Here is a 22554-nt window from a genome sequence, read left to right on the forward strand (position 1 = left end):
AGGCTTTTCTTAAAGCTTTGTTTCTGTCCACAGACACACAGTGAGGTTGAAAGGGAAGAAAGAATGTACAAAACTGAAAAGGAGAGTGGGGTGGTAAGAGGAAACTTAGAATTAAAGTATTTTGCTTAACTCTGCAAAGAAAAAAAAAAAGAAAAAACACAATGGAATCATTCTTTTTCTCTTGAAAGAAGAGCAAAATGGTCTTCCTATTTTGAAAGGTTTGGAATGCTTTTCACTACTGTAGGAGTTACCCAAAGTTGAAATAAACAGCAGCAAGTCTAAGAAATTTCAGGTGGCTGACAGAGCTAAACGGAGTTTGACAGACAAGTGATGGGTCTGGGAATTTTCAAGTTTAAAGCACAGCACTGCTGTGATGTTGAATCTTCAATTCAGCAGTTTGACATGCCTGGCAATGCTCCGATCAGAAACATAGAATCAATGACTAGTCTTTAGCAATAGCGAGGTTTGTTTCTGCTTGAAACATAGGCCAACAATATGTGGGTGCAGTTCAGAGGGAACCAGCACCTAAGGTGGTAGCTCTGGGCCTGAGTTTCCTCAGGGCAGCACAGTGGATGGGAGAAGCTGACTGTGCCCCAGGGGATTCAAGGTCATCGTCAAGAAGAAGGTGCTGACAAGCATCAGATCCAAAGGATGAGCTAATAATGATAGCACATGCCCAGAATAATAAAATGAGGATGCTAATATTTACTGCCTGTATGGTGTATGCAAGAAACTTAGTACTTTATGTGCATTCAACAAAGCTAAGATCAGATGTCACTATTTCTTACTCTTTTTATGGTAGTAATTCCCAACATTCCATCTTTATTTCTCTTCCCTTCACACATTTAAGCTTTTTTTTTTCCTGAGTGGATGAGAAACTTGGGGGACAGAGCAATTAGGAAACTTGCCTGAACTTGAAAAGTAAGTGGTAAAGAAATGATGCAAGCAAAAGGAAAGTAAGGCTGAAACCCAGAGAATGAGGTGTCAGCCAAAAAGTACAAGGACGGAGGTCAGGATGGAGGAGGGAAAGGAATAGGTTGAGGCAAGTGGGTGGTACTAGGGCCGAGAAGAGTTACAGAGCACGGATGTCTCCTTGAGCTGCATCCTGGAGTGTTACAGAAGGGAGAGTGGCTGCTGAGGGGAGGGTGAAAACTGAGGGGTGTAAAGGAAAAAGTATGCTGATATAAAGATGTTAAGAATATTGTGTTTTTTACTTTATTGTGGTAAGAAGGCTTAACATGAAATCTACCCTCTTAATAAATGTTTTAGTGTAAAATACAGTACTGTTAACCATAAGCCCAATGTTGTACAGCAGATCTCTAGAACGTATTCATTTTGTATAACTGAACCTTTATACCTGTTGAATAGCTTTTTATCTCATCAGTCATTCAACATGTGTTTATTGTACACTTAGCATCTTAGTCCATTTGGGCTGATACAACAAATTACCACAGACTGGGTGGCTTGTAAACAACAGAGTTTTATTTCTCATGGCTCCACAGCTGTAAATCTGTGATCTCTAAGGGTGTTGGCATGGTCTAGATCTATGGAGAGAGCCCCCTTGCAGGTGGCAGACAGCTGACTCTTCATTATATCTTCCCCTGGCTGAAAAAGCAAGAGAGCTCTCTGCAGTCTGTTTTATAAGGGCTCTCATCCCATTCACAGGGCTCCACCCTCATGACCTAATCACCTCCCAAAGGCCCCACCTAATACCATTACACTGAGTGTTGGGATTTCAACATATGAATTTTGGAGGAGACACATTCGATCCATAGCACCTACTGTGGGCCAGTCACTGTTTCAGGAGCAGCACTGAAAAAGTAACTAATGTGCTGGCTTTATTGAAGTTACAAGCTAACTGAATAATAATAGATTAAATATTCTACAATAAAAACAGTAGATCTAATATGCCCTGCTATCACAGTCAGCTGTTTTCAAGGCAAAACCAAGTGGAGCCAGATTAGGAAAATTAGGAGAAAGATAAAAGAGAAAAACAACAACTTTTTATCCTGCAGGCCAAGCCCCTTCACCTGCCTACCAGAGACCTGGTAAGAGTAACTCTGCCAACATGAATAGAGTCTTCCAGAAGTTTAGAGTGGGAGCACTGTCGAAGTCACTTAGGCCAACCTCCTCACCTTCTGGGTTTTGAATCCCCTTGTAAAAAAGTTGTCTGGGATATGTTTGAATATCTTGCAGGAAATAAAACTTCTTACTTCTCAATACAACCCACTTCAGAGAAGATTCATTTCAGTTTTGTTTACCCTTTATATTGATCTCTGTAAGAGTTCATCTTGATCCTGGATTTGTTATTAAAAGTATTTTATGATCTCAGTTTTGGGTTACCCACATTTAATGAAAAACTACCTTCTGAATCACTGGTGTTCAAACTATGTTCTACAAAGCCCTGGGTGAGCAGGTGAGAATGGAGGCTTCTACAAGTCACCAGACAGCACCCTACCAATCTGCTCACTCCTGGTGGGCCCAAGAAGAGCTCCTCTTTTACCTGTTTGGGTTTTTTTTTTTTTCCCCTCTTAAGTTTCTACAGAGGATTTCATTGGAGGAAAGGGTTGTACAGTTAGAAAAAAGTTTGAAAACTCCTGCTCCAAGAGATCCAACCAGTCCATTCTGAAGGAGATCAGCCCTGGGATTTCTTTGGAAGGAATGATGCTAAAGCTGAAAGTCCAGTACTTTGGCCACCTCATGCGAAGAGTTGACTCATTGGAAAAGACTCTGATGCTGGGAGGGATTGGGGGCAGGAGGAGAAGGGGACGACAGAGGATGAGATGGCTGGATGGCATCACTGACTCGATGGACATGAGTTTGGGTGAACTCCAGGAGTTGGTGATGGACAGGGAGGCCTGGCGTGCTGCGATTCATGGGGTCGCAAAGAGTCAGACACGACTGAGCGACTGATCTGATCTGATCTGATCTGCTCCAGATATTTGTCCATTGAAGTCATTAGTATAAATGTAGAATTGAATAGAGCTGAGAACAGGGTGCTAAGACATACATCCCTGAATGTCAGCAGCAGTCACTAACATCTTGGGTAGAGCTGGGAAGCCGCCTATGAACCAACATCAGTGTTCTTCAAGATCCCCAGGAATTATGAAACGTCTCCCTAAAGCTGCAAGCGTCTCCCTGCAACTGTCAGCCTGTGTCCTGTGATTCACCATTCTGTCAGCACCACTGGTTCTCATCCCACCTGTGAGTCTAATGGTCTCATTACAATCAACTAGGACATTTTTAAACTGCCAGTACTCCTCCAGAAGGTAAAACACAGTGTTATTATGTAACCCAGCAATTCCACTCCTAGATCTATACCCAGCATAAATGAAAGCATACATTCGCACAGTACCTTGTACAAAAATGTCCAAAATAATAGCATTATTCACAGTACCCAAAAAGTGGAGATAATCCAAATGTTCACCAATTTATGAATGTATAAATAAAATGTGGCATATTCATACAGTAGAATATCTATCCAGCCATAAAAAGGAACGAACCACCAATTCCTGCTACAACATAGATGAACCTTGGAAACATTATGCAAAGTGAAAGAAGCCAGACACAAAAGGTCATATATTATATCATTCCATTTATATTAAATGTCCAGAATAGGCAAATCTATAGAGACAGAGAATCAGTGAATAGATGCCTAGGGCTAGGAAAGATGGGAGGAGTAGGGATGAAGGCTAAAGACCACAGATTTCCTTTTAAGAGTGAAGAAATATTCTAAAATTAATTGAGTGATGGTAACACAATTCTGTGACTATACTAAAAAGCTCTGAACTTTATACATTAGGTGAATTATGTAGTACGTGAATTATATATCAATGAAACTGTTAGAAGGGGAAAAAAAGTCCTCCCACTACTCAGGCTTTAAAACTGGTCTGCAGTGGGGCTTTAGCTCCTACGTGATCCCAGACCAAAAACCATGGATTCTAACTATGGCTCAGGAGGAACTCACTGATTTTGAGGGAGGCCATGCTACCTCTCAATGGTCACCCCAACCTTCACTCTAGACACACATCAGCTACTCCATCAATGTTCCTTCCCAGAATTCTACCTGCATTTGAATCCGACCCACAGTTTGCGAGTACCACCTTCTTCCTCCTTCTGCAACTCATGTTACTGACCTGTGCCTGGTCTCCAGCATTGCCAGCATGTACACAATGCCTCATGCATCTTCAGCAGGACCAGGAATTCTCACTCTCAAGTTTCCTTCTATACCTTGAGGTACCAACTGACAGAACTATGAACCTCTGAACTCATATGAAGCTGTTTAGTTACCATCTCTTCATTCACCAGAGGATGGTACATTTGCAGAAACTCACCATAGACTGTGAAGTCCTCTTGGTACATTCCTGAGTTTGGCCACCCTTAGTTATATTGGTGCTGCCTTTCAGAATCCTGATCCATCAGTTACATCCCTAGGCCTGGAACACTGGGTGCATTCCTTGGCCTTCATAGTGGCAGGATGTTCTTTTAAGGCTGCAGTTCAGGGTCCATCAAGAACCTAAGAGCTTTCTTCCAGGCAATCTTTGGGTGTTCTCCTTTGCATATAGAGCTTAAAAATCCCATGATAAGTTTCCTGGCTTTTCTTTTTCCTACCTCAGAAACAGAGAACACACCTGAATGTGCTATATCTCTCCTCTTGCCCCAGGAAATGTTTGAGTATCTTACAGCTCCACAGAATCACTATATCCTATTAGTTCAGTCTATAGCTAATAAGAACTGTACAAAAATGATCTTCATGACCCAGATAATCACGATGGTTTGATCACTCACCTACAACCACACATCCTGGAATGTGAAGTCAAGTGGGCCTTAGGAAGCATCACTACAAACAAAGCTAGTGGAGGTGATGGAATTCCAGTTGAGCTATTTCAAATCCTAAAAGGTGATGCTGTGAAAGTGCTGCACTCAATATGTCAGCAAATTTGGAAAACTCAGTAGTGGCCACATGACTGGAAAAGTTCAGTTTTCATTCCAGTCCCAAAGAAAGGCAATGCCAAAGAATGCTCAAACTACCGCACAATTGCACTCATCTCACACACTAGTAAAGTAATGCTCAAAATTCTCCAAGCCAGGCTTCAGCAGTACATGAACCGTGAACTTCCTGATGTTCAAGCTGGTTTTAGAAAAGGCAGAGGAACCAGAGATCAAATTGCCAACATATACTGGATCATCGAAAGAGCAAGAGAGTTCCAGAAAAACATCTATTTCTGCTTTATTGACTATGCCAAAGCCTCTGACTGTGTGGATCACAATAAACTGTGGAAAATTCTGAAAGAGATGGGAATACGAGACCACCTGATCTGCCTCTTGAGAAACCTGTATGCAGGTCAGGAAGCAACAGTTAGAACTGGACATGGAACAACAGAATGGTTCCAAATAGGGAAAGGAGTACGTCAAGGCTGTATATTGTCACCCTGATTATTTAACTTTTATGCAGAGTACATAATGAGAAACGCTGGGCAAGATGAAGCACAAAATGGAATCAAGATTGCCGGGAGAAAATATCAATAACCTCAGATATGCAGATGACATCACCCTTATGGCAGAAAGTGAAGAACTAAAGAGCCTCTTGATGAAAGTGAAAGAGGAGAGTGAAAAAGTTGGCTTAAAGCTCAACATTCAGAAAACAAATCATGGCATCTGGTCCCATCACTTCATGGGAAATAGATGGGGAAACAGTGGCTGACTTTATTTTGGGGGGCTCCAAAATCACTGCAGATGGTGATTGCAGCCATGAAATTAACAGATGCTTACTCCTTGGAAGGAAAGTTATGACCAACCTAGACAGCATATTAAAAAGCAGAGACATAACTTTGCCAACAAAGGTCTGTCTAGTCAACGCTATGGTTTTTCCAGTGGTCATGTATGGATGTGAGAGTTGGACTATAAAGAAAGCTGAGCATCACAGAACTGATGCTTTTGAACTGTGGTGTTAGAGAAGACTCTTGAGAGTCCCTTGGAATGCAAGGAGATCCAACCAGTCCATCCTAAAGGAAATCAGTCCTGAATATTCATTGGAAGGACTGATGCTGAAGCTGAAACTCCAATACTTTGGCCACCTGATGTGAAGAACTGACTCATTTGAAAAGACCGTGATGCTGAGAAAGATTGAAGGCGGGAGGAGAAGGGGACAACAGAGGATAAGATGGTTGGATGGTATTACCGACTCAATGGACATGAGTTGGGTAAACTCCAGGAGTTGGTGATGGACAGGGAGGCGTGGTGTGCTGCGGTTCATGGGGTCGCAAAGAGTCAGACACGACTGAGCAGCTGAACTGAACTGAACTGATAGCTAGTAATTGAGAACACTGGCCTTGTTATCAGATAGAGCTGAGTTGTAATCCTGATTCTGCTACTTGTTAGAGGAATGGCCTTGGGCAAAACATTTTCTAAGCCTCAGAGTCCTCACCTATAAATTGAGGGTAATAAAGCCTACCTGGAAGGACTGTCATAGAGATTAAATTGTAACAGCAGCCATATGTAAAATAGTTAGCCAATGGGAATTTGCTGTATGGCTCAGGAAACTCAAACAGGGGCTCTATATCAACCTAGAGGGGTTGGATAGGGAGGGAGGTGGGAGGAAAGTTCAAAAGGGATGGGATATGTGTATACCTATGGCTGATTCATGTTGAGGTTTGACAGAAAACAACAAAATTCTGTAAAGCAATTATCCTTCAAGAAAAAAATTAATTAATTAAAAAAATTATAACAGCAGAAGTGGTGTGCTTGGCTCAGAATGGGTATGAAATAAATTGCTAGTAATTGGTTCTTCCCAGGCAATTGTATTCCTAGGAGATCTAGTCCTTTTCTCAAGATCTCCCTGCTGGTATACGGGACGTTGCCTCCCCTCAACTAGATCCAAGGCAGCCTATCCCATAAACCTGCAGGCCTCTAGTACCAAACGCCTGTCCTTATCCTCAAAACCAACCTGTCTTCTAGGGGGAAGGCAGAGCGAATGATCCCTTTTCTCTGATTTCCTCATCAGCCCCGACAATATCTCCATCTTGGGATTCACTTGTAACTGTCTTCAGAGGATCTGCTCAGGCCCATGCTCCCCACTCCATACCATCCTGGTTCTTCCTTCCTAGGCTGCAAGCCACTCCTGGGGGCAGGACCACCTGGAATCTTCCCAAAGTCCCTGTGCTAAGACATCTAAACTCTCCCACATATCGCCTTGCCATTCAGACCAGGAGTGTCTGGCTCAGAAGTGCCACTTTTCTCCTCCAATGATTTCCAGGAAATTTATAATACAGATTACTTGAAATAGAATTCGAGTCACCATGAAATAGAATTCACGGCACCTGGTATCTGGCAGGAAGTGTTGGAATAAATCATTAAACAGCAGTTAAAGCTTCACCGGCCCAGTTTAAATGCATCTCTTTCATGTTGTCTTTTCAGTGATAAATGGTCTCCTCTTCCCTCCCTCTGCCTTCTTATAACAGCTATGTTTATGGAATGCTTATTGATTGTTCCCAGGTCATACAGCTAACAACTGGCAAATTTAGAATTCAGCTGTACAGAGTTGAATGGCGTCTCCTCCAGCATTCAATGGAAACTCAGAATGTGACCTTATTTGGAAAGTGTCTTTCCAGATGTAACCAAATTAAGATAATTTCATCCTGGGTTAGAGGGGGCCCTAAACCCAATGATTAGTGTCCTTTAAAAAAAGGACATTTGGAAACAGACATAGGTAGAAAACAGGGAAGGCCATGTCAAGACGGAGGCAGAGACTGAAGTCATGCGCCAGAGCCAAGAAAGGCCAAGGATTGCCACAGCAGCCACCAGACACTAGGGAGAGGTACAAAGTTAATCTTACCTAGGGCCTTCAGAGGGAGCTGTGATGGCTCTACCAGTTTTGGGTTTCTAACCTCTAACTGCAAGAGAATACATTTCTGTTGTTTTATACCCCATGTACGGTAATTTATCAAGGCAGCCCTAAGAAACTAATACCCTAAGTCCATCAGACACCAAACATCTTCATTTTTAACCACTCTGATATACTGTCTTATGTTTGTCATTCCCTGACTGTATCCTTCATAGTCCATTTATCAGATGCCTTGTATTTCATAAAAAGAGGCAGATGGTGAGTCTAGAGGTCAAGGTGAGGATGGAGGGGGTGGGGAAAAGGTAGAAGTATTGCAGAGTCGAGAATAGGCAGGGTGATTTTCTTGAATCTGTGCCCTATCCTCATTATGTCTCTTCCTGTAATAGAGCAGAGAAAGGGGAAGTAATTTGCTTATGAAAGAAGGATGATGCACTTGAATGCAAGCAGGCACGGGAATTGCAAGGCCTGATGTGAACTAGCTCTGTGACCAGGCACATGACATTCAGATGTGGCTGCTCTGACATAGACTATGTGACTTGGAACATTGCGATATGGCCTTAAAAACAATATATCAACCTTTTGGCTTCCTCATTCAGGCCCACCCAACCCCTTATCCTCATTTTATGACTTCCATTCTGACAACATTTTAGCTGAATAAACGAAAAAGGGAATAAATAAGGAAGAAGGCTGGAGGTGTCAGAAGTGAAATGGTAGTCAACAACAAGGAAAGAGTCAGAGGCATAGTAAGGGTCATAACGAAGGCTCAAGAATCAGCAACTAATCAAATATTAGTCTGCCACTAATATTTGGCAATAAAAAAACATAACAGAAGCAAATGCACTGAAATACCCTACTTGTTAAATCTTGGTAATGAATGTAGGGTGTTTGTAATGCTATTTTTTATAATTTGGTGTGTTTGAAGTATTTTGTTTAAAAAAGAACAAAAGAACAGCAACCTCAGATTTCCATGGTGGTTCAGTGGTTAAGAATCCACTTGTCGAGGCAGGGGACATGAGTTCGATCCCTGGTCCCGGAAGATTCCACATACCACAGGGCAACTAAGTCTGTATTCCAGAAGTACTGAAGCCCATGCTCCACTGCACTAAGAAGCCCGAGCACAACTAGAGGATAGCCACTGCTCACCACAGTAGAGAAAGCCCGTGAGCAGCAACAAAGACCCAGTCAAAAAAAAAAAAGTCCACAGCCAAAAATCCTAAATAAATAAATAAATCTTAAAAGAACAGCAACCTCATAATGATAATACCCTATGAAAATGTGTGTAGCAAATCAGCCTCGTTCAAATCCCTTTGCTTTGATAGGTTCTGAGTCCCCTCTTTCATCAGCAGAGCACTTATGGTTTATTGCCATACACGGATGGACCAATCCCTTGGAGAGAACCTGTGGAAATATGCATGAAAAGACAGAAAATAGTCATTTCACTAGGCTCTGTACTCCTGCTCCTGAGAACTTATGCAAAAGAAATGATAATTCAAATGAAAAAAGGCCTGGGGAATATGTGGATAAAAAATTTAGGGACAAATTTGTTATAATAATGAAAAATTAAGAATAACTTGAGGACCTGCATACAGATTTCTCAAGAGGCAGGTCAGGTGGTCTCGTATTCCCATCTCTTTCAGAATTTTCCACAGTTTATTATGATCCACACAGTCAAAGGCTTTGGCATAGCCAATAAAGCAGAAATAGATGTTTTTCTGGAACTCTCTTGCTTTTTCCATGATCCAGCATATGTTGGCAATTTGATCTCTGGTTCCTCTGCCTTTTCTAAAACCAGCTTGAACATCTAGAAGTTCACGGTTCATGTATTGTTCACGTATTAGGACTCCCCTGGCCGCTCAGACAGTAAAAGTGCCTGCCTATAATGTGGGAGACCCAGGTTCAATCCCTGGGTTGGGAAGATCCCCTGGAGAAGGAAATGGCAACCCGCTCCAGTACTCTTGCCTGGACAAATCCCATGGACGGAGGAGGCTGGTAGGCTACAGTCCAAGGGGTCGCAAAGAGTCGGACACGACTGAGCGACTTCACTCACTTGAGGTCACCATGGGGAAGAACTTACCACTGCTCCCAGCCTGGTGACACCACTCTTATCTTTGCTGGGATCACTCTGGTAGCTTCCAGCTGATCTCTCTGCATCCACCCTATACATCTATTATTTATTCTCTACTCAGCCACCAGAGTGATTCTTTGAAAAGGAAATGAAATCACTTCCCCGCTTCAAAATGTTCTCACCACCTTTGCTGCTACCAGCACCATTCAGAACCACCATCTTCCGGGCCAGATGATGGTGATAGCTCCCTATCTGGTCTCCCCTCTCCCATCTTCCTGTCCCTCAAGGCAACAGTGAAAGTGTTCCTTTTTCAAATTGTAAATCGGATCATATCACTCCTCTGTGCAGAACCCTCCAGTGGCTTCCCGTCTGACTCAGAGTATGCCCATATGACTCAGAGAAAAGTCAAAGTAAACTTTTACAGTGGTGCACAAGGACCTTATCCCCTCCCCGGTCACACTGGATCCTCTTCATCGACTGTTTCCTCTTCTCATTGTATTCTTTCTCCATATGTCTACATGGCTCATTCCCTCAATTCCTTGAAGTAGCAATTCCAATCTCCCTTTCTCAGTAAGGTCTTCATTAACCAGCCGATTTAAAATTTTACTGCTCTAGACACCCTCATCCTATTGCCCTGTCTTACATTTTCTCTTAGCATTCATTATCTTCTAACATAATAAATAATTTACACAATGTTTTTCAAACATCTGTCTGCCTTGCACCAAACAAACATACACTAGAATTTAAACTCCAGGAGGAAAGGAATTGTTATCTATTTCGTTCACAGCTGTTTCCCCAGCACCTAGAGCAATCAGTCTTTGGCACATAGCTAACATTCAGTAAATGTTTGAGAAATGAAAGAACAAATGGTTTAGTAAATTGGATTATATCAAGCAGATGGAAGATTAAGCAATCAGAAAAAATACTATGTATCAATATGGAAAAAGATGTGACATAATGTTAATGTTAAAAATAGAACCCCTGTGTTGTGATCAAATATAGCTTGGTGTGGCTTTGGCAATGTTATTCTTTTCTGATTCCTTTCCTTCCTCTTCCCTTAATTGTTGGGCTTCAAAGTTTGTTTTTGGTCCTCTTATCATTTTTACCTACCCTCTAGCTTCAAGTACCATCTACTTTATTTCTAGTTTACTTAGCATGTTGTCCAAACAACCCTCTTGTGTGCAGGACTCTGTTTTGAGCTTTTCATCCACCCAGATTTTTACTGGGTATATACACCTCTGTCAGTAGCTGGAATACCATTCTGAGAACAGTGATTTGTTCACCAGGCTCCCCAGTATAACGGTAGAATGGTTACAGAATAAGATACCTACAACATATTAGTAAGGACTCAATACATGTTTTAGTAGTGTAAGATAATGATAAATTGGGTGTGTGCTGTGTGCCCAATACCTGTAAGAATCTTACAGATACCACGTCATTTAATTTTCACAGAGGCCCTGTGAAAGGTATGAAGTAGACAAATCTTCATTATACGGATGAATAAATGAGGAAACAGGTTGATAATAAAGTGACCAAAAAGATTGCAGACGTTAAATTAAGTGTTAAAGTGTTGGGACTGTAGGCGGTTTTTCTCTTTCATAAATTTAATACTGTTGATAGGCTGTGTACACGCGTCTCGTGTATGTGTACGCACGCATGTCAGTGTCTGACAAATAGTTTTAAAACGAGTGAGCAAGCAGCAACAGAAAATCGTTGGATAGGGTCTGGGAAAAGGGGAGGAACCATAAAGTACAGACAAGCAGAGACCCGACTCCACCTGTGAACTGTCTACGCAGGCGGCGACCGCAGGAAGGCAGAGCAGCTACGCACCCCACCCACGGAAACGATTCCCTTCGGGGAGGCCACCCGACTGCCACACGCTGACGCTCAGGAGGCTGTGGGCGGAGCCACTCCTGAAAGGCTCCGGCAGGGGGCGGGGACAAGGGTGTCCCGCAGGCTGGCTCTGATTGGCTGCTGTAGAGACTGGGCGGGCTCTCCCGGTGGCCCCCCGAGGGGCGGTGCCTGCTCCTGGGCCTCCCGGAGAGAGAAGGATCCGGGGCTCCGGTCTCCGCTTTTGGACAAGGAGGTCTGTTGCGCCCTCGGCTCTGCCGGAGGCGCCACAGTTTGACTTACTAGTCCATCGGTCCTCGACGGGGCAGCCCTCTCCTTCCCGAACCTCTCCGCCTCCCTTCTGCCCCTTCATTCGAAGGCCGAAGCCCGCAGCCTGGGCGGGGCGGCGCAGCCGGAGCTCCTGGACCCGGAAGAAGCGCCATCTCCCGCCTCCGCCATGGAGCCCACCGCGCCGTCCCTCACCGAGGAGGACCTGACTGAAGTGAAGAAGGACGTGAGTAGCACAACCTTGCCCAGGTGCCGTCGCGGGCTAGGGGCGGGCGGGGGCTGGCTGCAGTACTGCGGGCGAGGAAAGCGGAAACTCGGAAAGCGTCGTAGTCCGAGTCGGAATTGGAGGAGGAGTCCGGGGTCTGAGAAGCGGAACGTCCAAGAACCGCAGGACCGCGACGAGCCTTGCATGCGAGGAACCTTGGTGGAAGTGACCTGCCCCCCGCTGACCTGTTAATCCACGTTTTAAATCAATAAAAGCAGGGCTTGGGTTTCTGAAACCTTGTTTAGTGGAGCGTTTCTTCACAGTCAGCTTCTTGCCCACTCTTCACTCATCCCCTGGTGATTTCACCCCAGATGCGCTTTGGAGCGGCGTTGCTAGGGATCGACGACTCAAGTTCATCCTTGAGTCAGACTGCCTTGGCTGCTGGCTCGACCTGGAGCAAAAGCTGGACCAGATAAAGCATCCCAAGCAGCGGAGCAAATACGTGAAACTTTTGCAAAAGGGGTTGGGGGAAGCTCGACAGCTGAAAGCACTACCTGGAATTCCCCTACTAAGGAAACACCCACGTATTTAAATTGAAGGAGTGGGGTGGGGGTGGGGGGAGAATACAAGAAGTCGAGAATTAATGTACAGGTAAACGTTGGAGATACTCGGTAGCTAAATTATGCTCTTCTCCTTGGATGCTGAAGTGCACAGAGCTTAGTATTTATTCGTAGAGAATGACTTTATTGAGGTCTGACCTGTTTCTCTTTTCCTTTGCTTTTAGTAACTTGTTTTGCCACATGAGACTTCTCAGAGAACCATCAAAACACATTATATTCAAATTAAAAACAACAAGAACATGAACTGTGTTCTGGCTTACCACTGCAGTACTTACACAAAATCATCTTTGTGAACTAGACAGAACAACAGCGTTTTAAATGTTTGCTTTTCCCTCACCTGTAAGGTTTATTGTGCTGTACTCATAATTACAGTGAGTAATTACAGAATTACTGTGAGCAATTCTGATAATGAATTAGCAGAAGGAAACTGGTTATGACTGGAACGTGTGCCTTAGTTTCCTCCTTCAACAGATAGTTGTGGAGCACTTATTTTATGGAAAGTACTGTTCGTAGGCCTGGGAAGATACAAAAAAAAAAAGTCACCCCTGCTTTATATTCTAGTTAAGACTGGGATATTGATAACTACTAAAGAACAAAAGAGTGTTGTGTTATTCAAGATTTGTGCCAGTAAAAACATGAACTTCAAGAGCTACGCCTGCTGTGTCACACAGTTGACAATGTTCCCAACAACCTCTAAGGCAGGTCATTGTCTTTCCCATTTTATAGTTGATAAGACAGGTAGTGAGAGGTTCAAATGAAAAGATAGAAAACATGTACATAAAAAACCTATACATAGAAAACCTGTACAGATGTGAAGGGAGGCTTCCAGGCCTTTATTTTTTCCCATCTGTTCATTGATACTTTCCATCTCCATGACTTCAATTTACAGCTGTATCAGAAATTCATAACCTTGGGGAATCATGAACAGGTTTCAGGACATCTGTGAAAAATAGTATGGGCACATTTTTTTCTTAGAAATTTTGTTCATGATATTTTCAAAGTGGTTTGTGACCTTTTCTTAAAATTATCATTCACATATTTGGACTTCCTTCCTTCTCATCTCTAAGTGCTTATTTCTAAATATCTACTGGAAATCCACTTTTATATCCTTCAGACTCCTCACTTTGTCTAAAATTGAATTTTTTATCATCCCTCCCCCAAAGCCAGTTGCTGTTTCTACTATATTCTCTGTCTTGGTGACTAGTGTACAGTTCTCCTTCTGTATCCATAGAGGATTGACTGCTGATACCAAATTCATGGATACCTAAGTCCCTTTTATAAAATGGTGTAATATTTGCATGTAACATTCATACATCTGCCCATATACTCTGAATCATCTCTAGATTACTTATAATACCTAGTATAATGTAAGTGCTATGTAAACAGTTGACCCACACAGCAAATTCAAGTTTTGCTTTTTGAAACTTCTGGAAATTTTTTTTTTCCCAAATATTTTTGATACATTCTTGGTTGAATCCGAGGGTGCAGAATCTGCAGATATAGAGGACTTATCCACGTGGAAACTCCCATTTCTTTTTTTTTCAGGCTACCACTTCTTTACTGTATCACTTCTCCCTGTGTACCTCATCTAGTTGTTTCTCTCATCTTTGAATTTAGTTCAGTTTCATAAATATGGACTACACACTATTGTCAGGCTGATACTGCCATTGATTCTAACAGTTTAAAAATTAAAAACGAAGAAAAATTCTAGTTTGAGAATAGCTCAGCTTCTTGCGGCAGGAGAAAACATGTAAAATGATAATTGCGAATCACAAAATAATGATGAATTTTACATTCATCCGAAACATTATCTACTCGGCACTCTGCTAAGTGTAGGATATACAGAGTTGAACAAAATGTACCTGGTTCTTGCTTGCTTTTAACATGTGAGTTCTTAGGGTTGAAAACAAATGTATAATTTCAAATTATGGTAAGTACTGTGAAGGAGAGGAATAGGTGCTGAGACAATAACAGGATAAGAGGAGAAATTACTTGAGATAGGATGTTCAGGGAAGGTTATATTTAAACTGATTCCTGAAGGATATGACAGAACTGGGGAAGAACATTCTAGACAGAATAGAATTTGCAGTGGATCTAATGCAGGCAAGCTGTTGAGTGCCTTGAGGTGAAGTTAGGATGGTAGGCTAGGGCCAGATTATAAAGGGTCTTATAGATGGTAGTAAAGTGGAATTTTCTTCCCAAGTGTAATAGAGACTTACTGAAGAATTTCCTCTGCCTAATGTATGGGTTGGGGTGAGCAAAAGTGAGAAGAGGGCAACTAGTGAGGAGATTCTTGGACTTTATAGAGGTGAGAGATGATGGTGGTTTGGATCAGGGTACAGATAGTGGATATGGATGGAATAGGAGAATTCCAGACATTTTTTTAAATAGTAGTGATAAGACTTGGTGATGATTTGAATGTATGCGCTGAGGAAGATGAATATCAGCAAGATTTGGTGGGTGGGTGATCGAATGTGTCAGGTGGGTGGAAACAGAAAAGTCAAGGATGGGTTGAAGGTTTATAGCTTGTTGAATAGATGGTGGTACTCCCAAGTGAGTTTACAGTGTCAGAGGAAAAGGATAGAAGATAAATTTGGTTTTGGAATGTTGAAGTTCAAGTACCATTGGGATGTCTAGGGAGAAAGTCTGCATCACATAGCGAAATTTAGGGATCAACAACATATGGTAGAAATGAAACATGAGGTTTTCCAAGAAGTTCATCTTTTAAATCTGTTTTTCTCTCTCCTCATCCTGTCAGCTGAAATTCATGCACTCAGCATAATATATGTAAGATACGGCAGCAGTCGTCTAACTAGTCCCCTTTGACCCCAATTTTTGCTTCCCCCAGCCCTCTGTAAAACTTTTCTTATGGCTTCTTGTTTATAAGCCTTTGATGAGGTTTTGGCTACAGGGAAATATAATTTCCCCTACTACATACCTTTCATGCCTCTTGCTCAGGTGTGGCCTCTGTAAATTTCCCAGGTCCTAGAGGCAGAATAAGTTGTCTCTTCTATGCTTCTCCACTACTTGACCTATATCTTTTTTTTTTTTTTCTGGGTCATATTCCATTATCTCACAATTACTAACTTGAGTTAATAACGTATTCTTCAACTGGACTATGTGCCCTTCGCATGCAGAATTTAAGTCTTGTTCATCTTTGCATATCCACTGTCAGCACTTGGCATATTAGGCATTTAGATATGTGAAATGTGTCTTGTGCGAATAAATAAATGTGGGAATTTAGTGGACTGAGAACTCTAGGAACCCCTTCACCTAAGCTACTTCTCTGCCACCATATACTGGAGTAAAGATTTTCCATTGCCTTTAGTTCATCTTTGTCAGTGCGAATCAAATTAGTCATCATTGGCATCATCACTAACATTTACTTATCACTTACATGTACCAAGCACTTTTCCAAGTACTTTACATATGTTAATATTACATATCTCATTACACTCAGATGAGGAAACTGAGGTCCAAAGGAGTTAAGTTACCCAAGATCGCATATCTAGTAAATGAAGGAGCTATGTAATACAGCTGCTCACATCAAATTATTAATACCATTTATGGATACCCAGATCGATTTTTGGCTAATTAAGCCTCACTAGGCACTTGTCATGGAGAAGGAAATGGCAACCCACTCCAGTGTTCTTGCCTGGAGAATCCCAGGGACGGGGGAGCCTGGTGGGCTGCCACCTATGGGGTCGCACAGAGTCGGCCACGACTGAAGCGACTTAGCAGCAGCAGCAGCAGGCACTTGTCAGGTGTGCATGCGTGCTAAGTTGCTTTAGTCTTTTCTGACTCTTTGAGACCCTATGGACTGTAGCCCTCCAGGCTCCTCTGTCCATGGGATTCTCCAGGCAAGAATACTGGAGTGAGTTGCCATGCCCTCCTCCAGGAGATATTCCCAAACCCAGGGATCAAACCCGTGTCTCTTAGGTCTGCATTGGCAGGCGAGTTCTTTACCACAAGTGCCACCTGGGAAGCCCTTGTCAGTTGTAGGCCTGTTTATGTGATTTTCTTTATTTCTTTAGTTTTTTTTTTTTTCAACATCCACTGTTTCTTTCCTCCCATACCTTTCTACCTCCCAAGACTGAGTTAGATTATCATCTTGCCAACTGACTCCAAAGACAGACACATTATGTTCCCCTTTAGTTTAGGCTCTTTTTCTTTCTCTCTCTCTCTTTTGGGGTTTTACTCTAGAAAGATGCAAAGTTAATAACAAGAAAGTTATAAACCACGAGCCCTCTCCCTAAGTTATCCTCTCTGGCCCTGACTAATCATAGATTCCTTACTAAATGGAAACGAAAACGTCCAGTAACCTCTGCTCTCATCTTTACCTCTGAAGGCCCTCAGCATACCTCTCATTTCCACAGACCCAAGATCCCTAAAAGAGACTGGCCCCCTCCTCACAGTAGTTTGATCTTGGCTTATAGTTGTGGAGATGAGATCAGAGCGGGACGGAAGCAGTGAGGAATATCTATTCAGAGACCACCTATCTCTTTCCTCCTTCATCTTTTTTTTAGTGTATATAATTTTTTATTTATTTATTTTTGTGCTGGGTCTTCATTGTTGCACAGGCTTTTTTCATGTTGCCCCAGGTGGGGGCTACTCTGTAGTTGTGGTGCACAGACTTCTCATTGTGGTAGCTTCTCTTGTTAGGGAGTGTGGGCTCTGGAGTTGCAGCACATGGCTCAGCAGTTGTGGCTCCCAGGCTCTGGAGCACAGGCTCAAGAGTTGTGATGCACGGGCTTAGTTGCTTCACAGATTGTGGAATCCTCCCGGACCAGGGATCAAACCTGTGTCTCCTGTATTAACAGGCAGATTCTTTACCTCTGAGCCACCAGGGAAACCCTGCTCACTCATCTTAATAGCAGGCCTTTAGTAGGGCTGAGCTTCCTGACTTCAGGATGTTTTCTCTTACCAGTCAGATTCCTAACTTACCATCAGTTGCCTGTATGACTTAAGTGTTACATTAAGCCATATTTTATTTCTTTCAGGCTTTAGAAAATTTGCGTGTATACCTGTGTGAAAAAATCATAGCTGAGAGACACTTTGATCATCTACGAGCAAAAAAAATACTCAGTAGAGAAGACACTGAAGAAATTTCTTGCCGAACGTCAAGTAGAAAAAGGGCTGGAAAACTGTTAGACTACTTACAAGAAAACCCCAAAGGACTGGATACCCTGGTCGAATCTATTCGACGAGAAAAAACACAGAACTTCCTAATACAGAAGATTACAGATGAAGTGCTGAAACTTAGGAATATAAAACTAGAGCATCTGAAAGGTAAGATATCTTAGGTATCCAAGAGTTCATTTAAATGTAACAATGCTTTTGTAAGTAGAATGCAGAACAGAAAACCCAGAAATGACCATTTTTGCTTTTATTTAAAAAGTTCAAAAAAAAAAAAAAAAAGTTCAAGCTTCAGCATTACATTTGATTTGCATTTTTTTAACCTTATTTGAGTTCATTACATTGGAAAAGTGAAGTATCGCTCAGTGTTCTGTATTTCTGTTCATTAACACTACATTTCGGAGAATGCAATGGCAACCCACTCCAGTGTTCTTGCCTGGAGAATCCCAGGGATGGGGCAGCCTGATGGGCTGCCGTCTATGGGGTCGCACAGAGTCGGACACGACTGAAGCGACTTAGCAGCAGCAGCAGCAGCAACCCTATATTTATAGAAAACAATTTCATAATGAAATCGCAGTATTTCATAGAAACACAGGAGTTTGTTTCTAAAGTTAATAGAATGCAAGATCAATCTGTTAAAAAGTAACCCCTGAAAATGCAGATCATAAATAAAGAACAGTGTATAGGTAAAGCATTTTACCTTTGATAAATTCTGGTGGTTTTTATTCTACCAGTTGATCATACAATAAAATAGTTGGCCTATGTTGATAAGAATCATGTTGTATAAATTATATGTGACTTTAAACACTAGAATCACACTCAGTCTGGCGAGATGAGAGAGGCATGAAACTGATATTGATTAAGGGAGGAGCAAACTTACCCCTTGTTTCACCCTCACCCTGGAGCACACACTCACTGATTGGAATGCTATATAGAATTGTCTGCACAATTCAAATTCCCCTCTCCCCCAAGTCCCCCATTTTTTCCCCCGTCTCTCTCTACATAGCACTTAAGATAAATGTGAGTGTGATAACAGCTCTATTCCAGCTCTTTTAAGCACTAGGGAAACAGAAACAAGTAATTTAACTTTACCTTACAGAACTCAGTCTATAAGTCTGAGGCTGGAACACATGTGAAGTTTCCCCTTGAAACATATTTAAGAAAATAGTTTCTCTTCCATGGGACAGAAATGCTGACTGTATTGTGAGGTTGAAAAACTAATGGAAAAAAAATGACATACAGATGTGCTTTACAGACTTTGCAGGTGTTATACAAAATCTGTCAACTCAGAAACTTTTCTGTGCCTGTACACAGTTGGGTTGAATATTTGCTAAGCCTAACAGAAAGATAAATGCATTTGTATTTATTTCCACCATGAGGCTAATTGTTGACTATATCCTTTGGATATGACAGAATTTTTTGTTCAGAACAACCACTGCTCTTTAAGTAAAGTGGTAGGTTGAGAATCAGAACATTTTTTGTGTGATGTGAAGAGGAGACTTGGGTTCTACGTGTCACCTTAGCATGAAGTAATCCTGGAGTGTTGGGCATGACTTCAATGTTCTGGGCCTCAGTCTTCTCCTAGTGTCTCTCACAGTGAGAGGCTATCCTGGATGCCCTCCAGAATCCCTTCCACTTCTAATACTCCATGATTCAGGAATTGAAAGTACTTAACTTATAGAATTTTAGGATATATCCAGTTTTAACTTTATTTTTATTGGGTAAAGTTTTGTGTGTGTGTATACTAGAATGCCTAAAAATATTTTTTAGTTGTAAAAGCTATTTCTTATTCTATGAATAATTTTAGGAGCTACTTTATTTTTTCAGGTCCTTCAATGGTTAAGTATAAGTACAGAAATTAAATGTGAATTTTAGCATGTTATTTAGCTTCCTTGAGATTATTCACTTGTCTCAAAAATGTAAATAGCAGTATACTTCAGGATTGTCAGGAGCAGATAAAATGTGAAATGGATTATGACAATTTATAAACTGCTGTTTAAAATTTGTATAATCTTTAAAAAGTTCCAAGATGGGTGTGGATTCACATTTCCTAGTTACTTCTTATTTATATCTGAATAATTGTATTGTAGGACTGAAATGTAGCAGCTGTGAGCCTTTTCCTGATGGAGCCACAAATAACCTCTCTAGATCAAATTCGGATGAGAGTAATTTCTCTGAGAAACTGAGAGCATCCACCATCATGTATCACCCAGAAGGAGAATCCAGCACGGCCCCCTTTTTTTCTACCGATTCTTCTCTGAATTTGCCTGTTCTAGAAGTAGGCAGAACTGAAAATCCCACCTTCTCTTCAACTACACTTCCGAGACCTGGGGACCCTGGGGCTCCTCCTTTGCCTCCAGAGCTGCAATTAGAAGAAGAAGGAAACTCTAGTGAGATGTTTCTTCCCTTACGATCACGTGCTGTTTTGCGGCAATGACAGTTTACTGCCTTTTACTTTTTTTTAATGATGACAAAAAATATTGGAAAGGATATGAATCATAAAATTGCTACAATGACTTACTAATATTCATACATGTTTTATAAAATGCAACATAAACATACTTTGTAAATAGAATTTTCTAGAATAAAAGAAGCATATTTTTAGAGAGCTAAAGTAAGTGTTGATCATATTCAATGTTGATCATGTACTTTTCAGTATTTTCAAATTTCAAAAGTTTGAGATTTAGTGTTTTCACTCTCTTCATGTGTTAAGACTAACTTTAATAGACAACATTTCTCTATTTGAGAATAGAATGTTAGACTGTGAATGTTTCTTCCTTGTGAGTTTGCGCTAATAAGTTTCACAGTCTAATAGTCCTTTCCAACCATTCAGCAGTACATTTTCAGAATTAAGCTGTTTGCATTTGGTAATAAAGCCTATCACTACTGGGAAAACTGCCAGCAGACAGAAAAAAATCTTTTCCCCACTTAGTTGGCTTCCAGACACTTACAAAGTCCCCTTTTGATTCAGAGGGATAGCTAATGGAGTTTGAGCCAGCTAAGGTATCAATTTGCCAAAATACATGTCTTACTAATTTTACTAATAAATACTACTTCCTTAAAATTGTGACATTCTTTGCTTTATCATTTTTATTCCTAAAGAAAAATCTTGGCATAAACTTCAGTTATTACATATAATTTGATGAGATTTTTTAAAATACTTTTTTCTGTATTTTTTGTTCCCTTTTAATGAGGACCACTGTACAATTGAAATAATTAGGACAAAATGGTTTTTGTGTGTGTATATTACATTCTATTTTTAATACTATTTGGAACAAGCAGGTCATTTGTTCTATGACAAAGTATGACTTATTTTATAAATTTATAAATCTGCTTTCATTGTTTTCATTAAATTATAATTATCTATTTCCAGATACCTGTCTCATATATATTTCCATTACTTGGAAAAAGCAGAGATGGAAATATGCTATTGAAAATAAACATTTCTAAGTTGTAGTGCTGTATTTTGGAAGTTTCAATTTTTTCAATACGAAATACCTAGAACTATTTTTATATGTACCAATTTTTATAGGAAATATTACTTCAAGTTGTGAGATGAAGTTCATTTCTGAATGGACTGATGAAGTTATCAATCATGAAGAAGACTGGCATATTGGCTTTTAAATTTTTTTAAAGACTGGGGGATTTTTATAGTATAAACATTTTCCAAGGATTTTAGAGAAACATGTTTCACCTCCAGGATAGCATAATAAGATATTGGCAGTTGAAAAAAAAAAGTAGTGACATTATGTTTGAAGAAATCTTTTTAAAAAGCAGAAGTAGGCTTTTCATTTATTAAAATAAAATTTGATACGCAGTTACTTTTTTTTAAGTTTAAGATTTACTTGGAATCAAAGATCTTAATTTAGATATGCTGTAGCACCTATATTTATATTAATACTTTTCTTTCAGACTGTTGACTATGTAGGCAATAAAATTAAGGTTTTTGGGTTTTCAAATTTAGGCTTTTGGATTTTCTGAATCCTATGAAGTCAGTTTTTTTCCTTTAAACACTGAAAACCAGCCGTTGCCAAAAATGTAAATTTGAATGGTAGTCTGACATGATAGAGTGCAACTGGTTATTGGGTTGATTAATGCAGCAATGAAAAAGTTCACAGATACATTATCACTTAATATAAAAAAATACACCTTTGAGTTCACTTTTTAAAATTATTTTAAAAATTGAGAATTTATTTTCTAGAGCAGTCCTAGGTTTATGGAAAACTTGAGCAGAAAGTAGAGTTCCCATATACCCACCCCTGTCCCCTGTTTCCTATATTGTTATGTTCCGTCGCTAAGTCATGTCTGACTCTTTGAGACCCACACCAGGCTCCTCTGTCCTTCACTATCTCCTGGAGTTTCCTCACATTAATGCTCATTGAGTCAGTGATGATACCTAACCATCTCATCCTCTGCTGCCCCCTTCTCCTTTTGCCTTCAATCTTTTCCAGCATCAGGAATTTTTCCAGTGAATTCTCTCTTCACATCAGGTGGCCAAAGTATTGGAGCTTCAGCTTTATCATCAGTCCTTCCAGTGAATATTCAGGGTTGATTTCCTTTAGCTTTG

The 22554-nt window shown here is 40.9% G+C and overlaps 1 protein-coding gene across 2 annotated transcripts; it reads left to right on the plus strand.

Moving 5' to 3' along the window:
* Positions 1 to 11831: 11831 nt before the first annotated feature.
* On the plus strand, positions 11832 to 21451 carry BCL10 (BCL10 immune signaling adaptor). 2 transcript variants are annotated; one of them, XM_070786189.1, is made up of 4 exons: positions 11832 to 12252; positions 13016 to 13549; positions 17852 to 18140; positions 20078 to 21451. In XM_070786189.1, exons 2-4 carry the CDS (start codon positions 13487 to 13489, stop codon positions 20422 to 20424), a joined length of 699 nt encoding a protein of 232 aa, XP_070642290.1. In that variant the 5' UTR covers positions 11832 to 12252; positions 13016 to 13486; the 3' UTR covers positions 20425 to 21451. The 2 variants fall into 2 exon arrangements, with proteins under 2 accessions (XP_070642290.1, XP_019812737.1); XM_019957178.2 differs by lacking the exon at positions 13016 to 13549 and having other exon boundaries at positions 11886 to 12252.
* The last annotated feature ends 1103 nt before the right edge of the window (positions 21452 to 22554 follow it).

This window comes from Bos indicus, chromosome 3 (assembly GCF_029378745.1).
Source record: "Bos indicus isolate NIAB-ARS_2022 breed Sahiwal x Tharparkar chromosome 3, NIAB-ARS_B.indTharparkar_mat_pri_1.0, whole genome shotgun sequence".
NCBI lineage: Eukaryota > Metazoa > Chordata > Mammalia > Artiodactyla > Bovidae > Bos > Bos indicus.

Bases quoted from the DNA above. Each gene is read 5' to 3' on its own strand.
- BCL10 (XM_070786189.1), top strand. From the start codon at position 13,487: ATGAACTTCAAGAGCTACGCCTGCTGTGTCACACAGTTGACAATGTTC. The intron at 13,550-17,851 runs GCAGGTCATTGT...TATTTCTTTCAG, and splicing joins TGTTCCCAACAACCTCTAAG to GCTTTAGAAAATTTGCGTGT. The intron at 18,141-20,077 runs GTAAGATATCTT...ATTGTATTGTAG, and splicing joins AAAACTAGAGCATCTGAAAG to GACTGAAATGTAGCAGCTGT.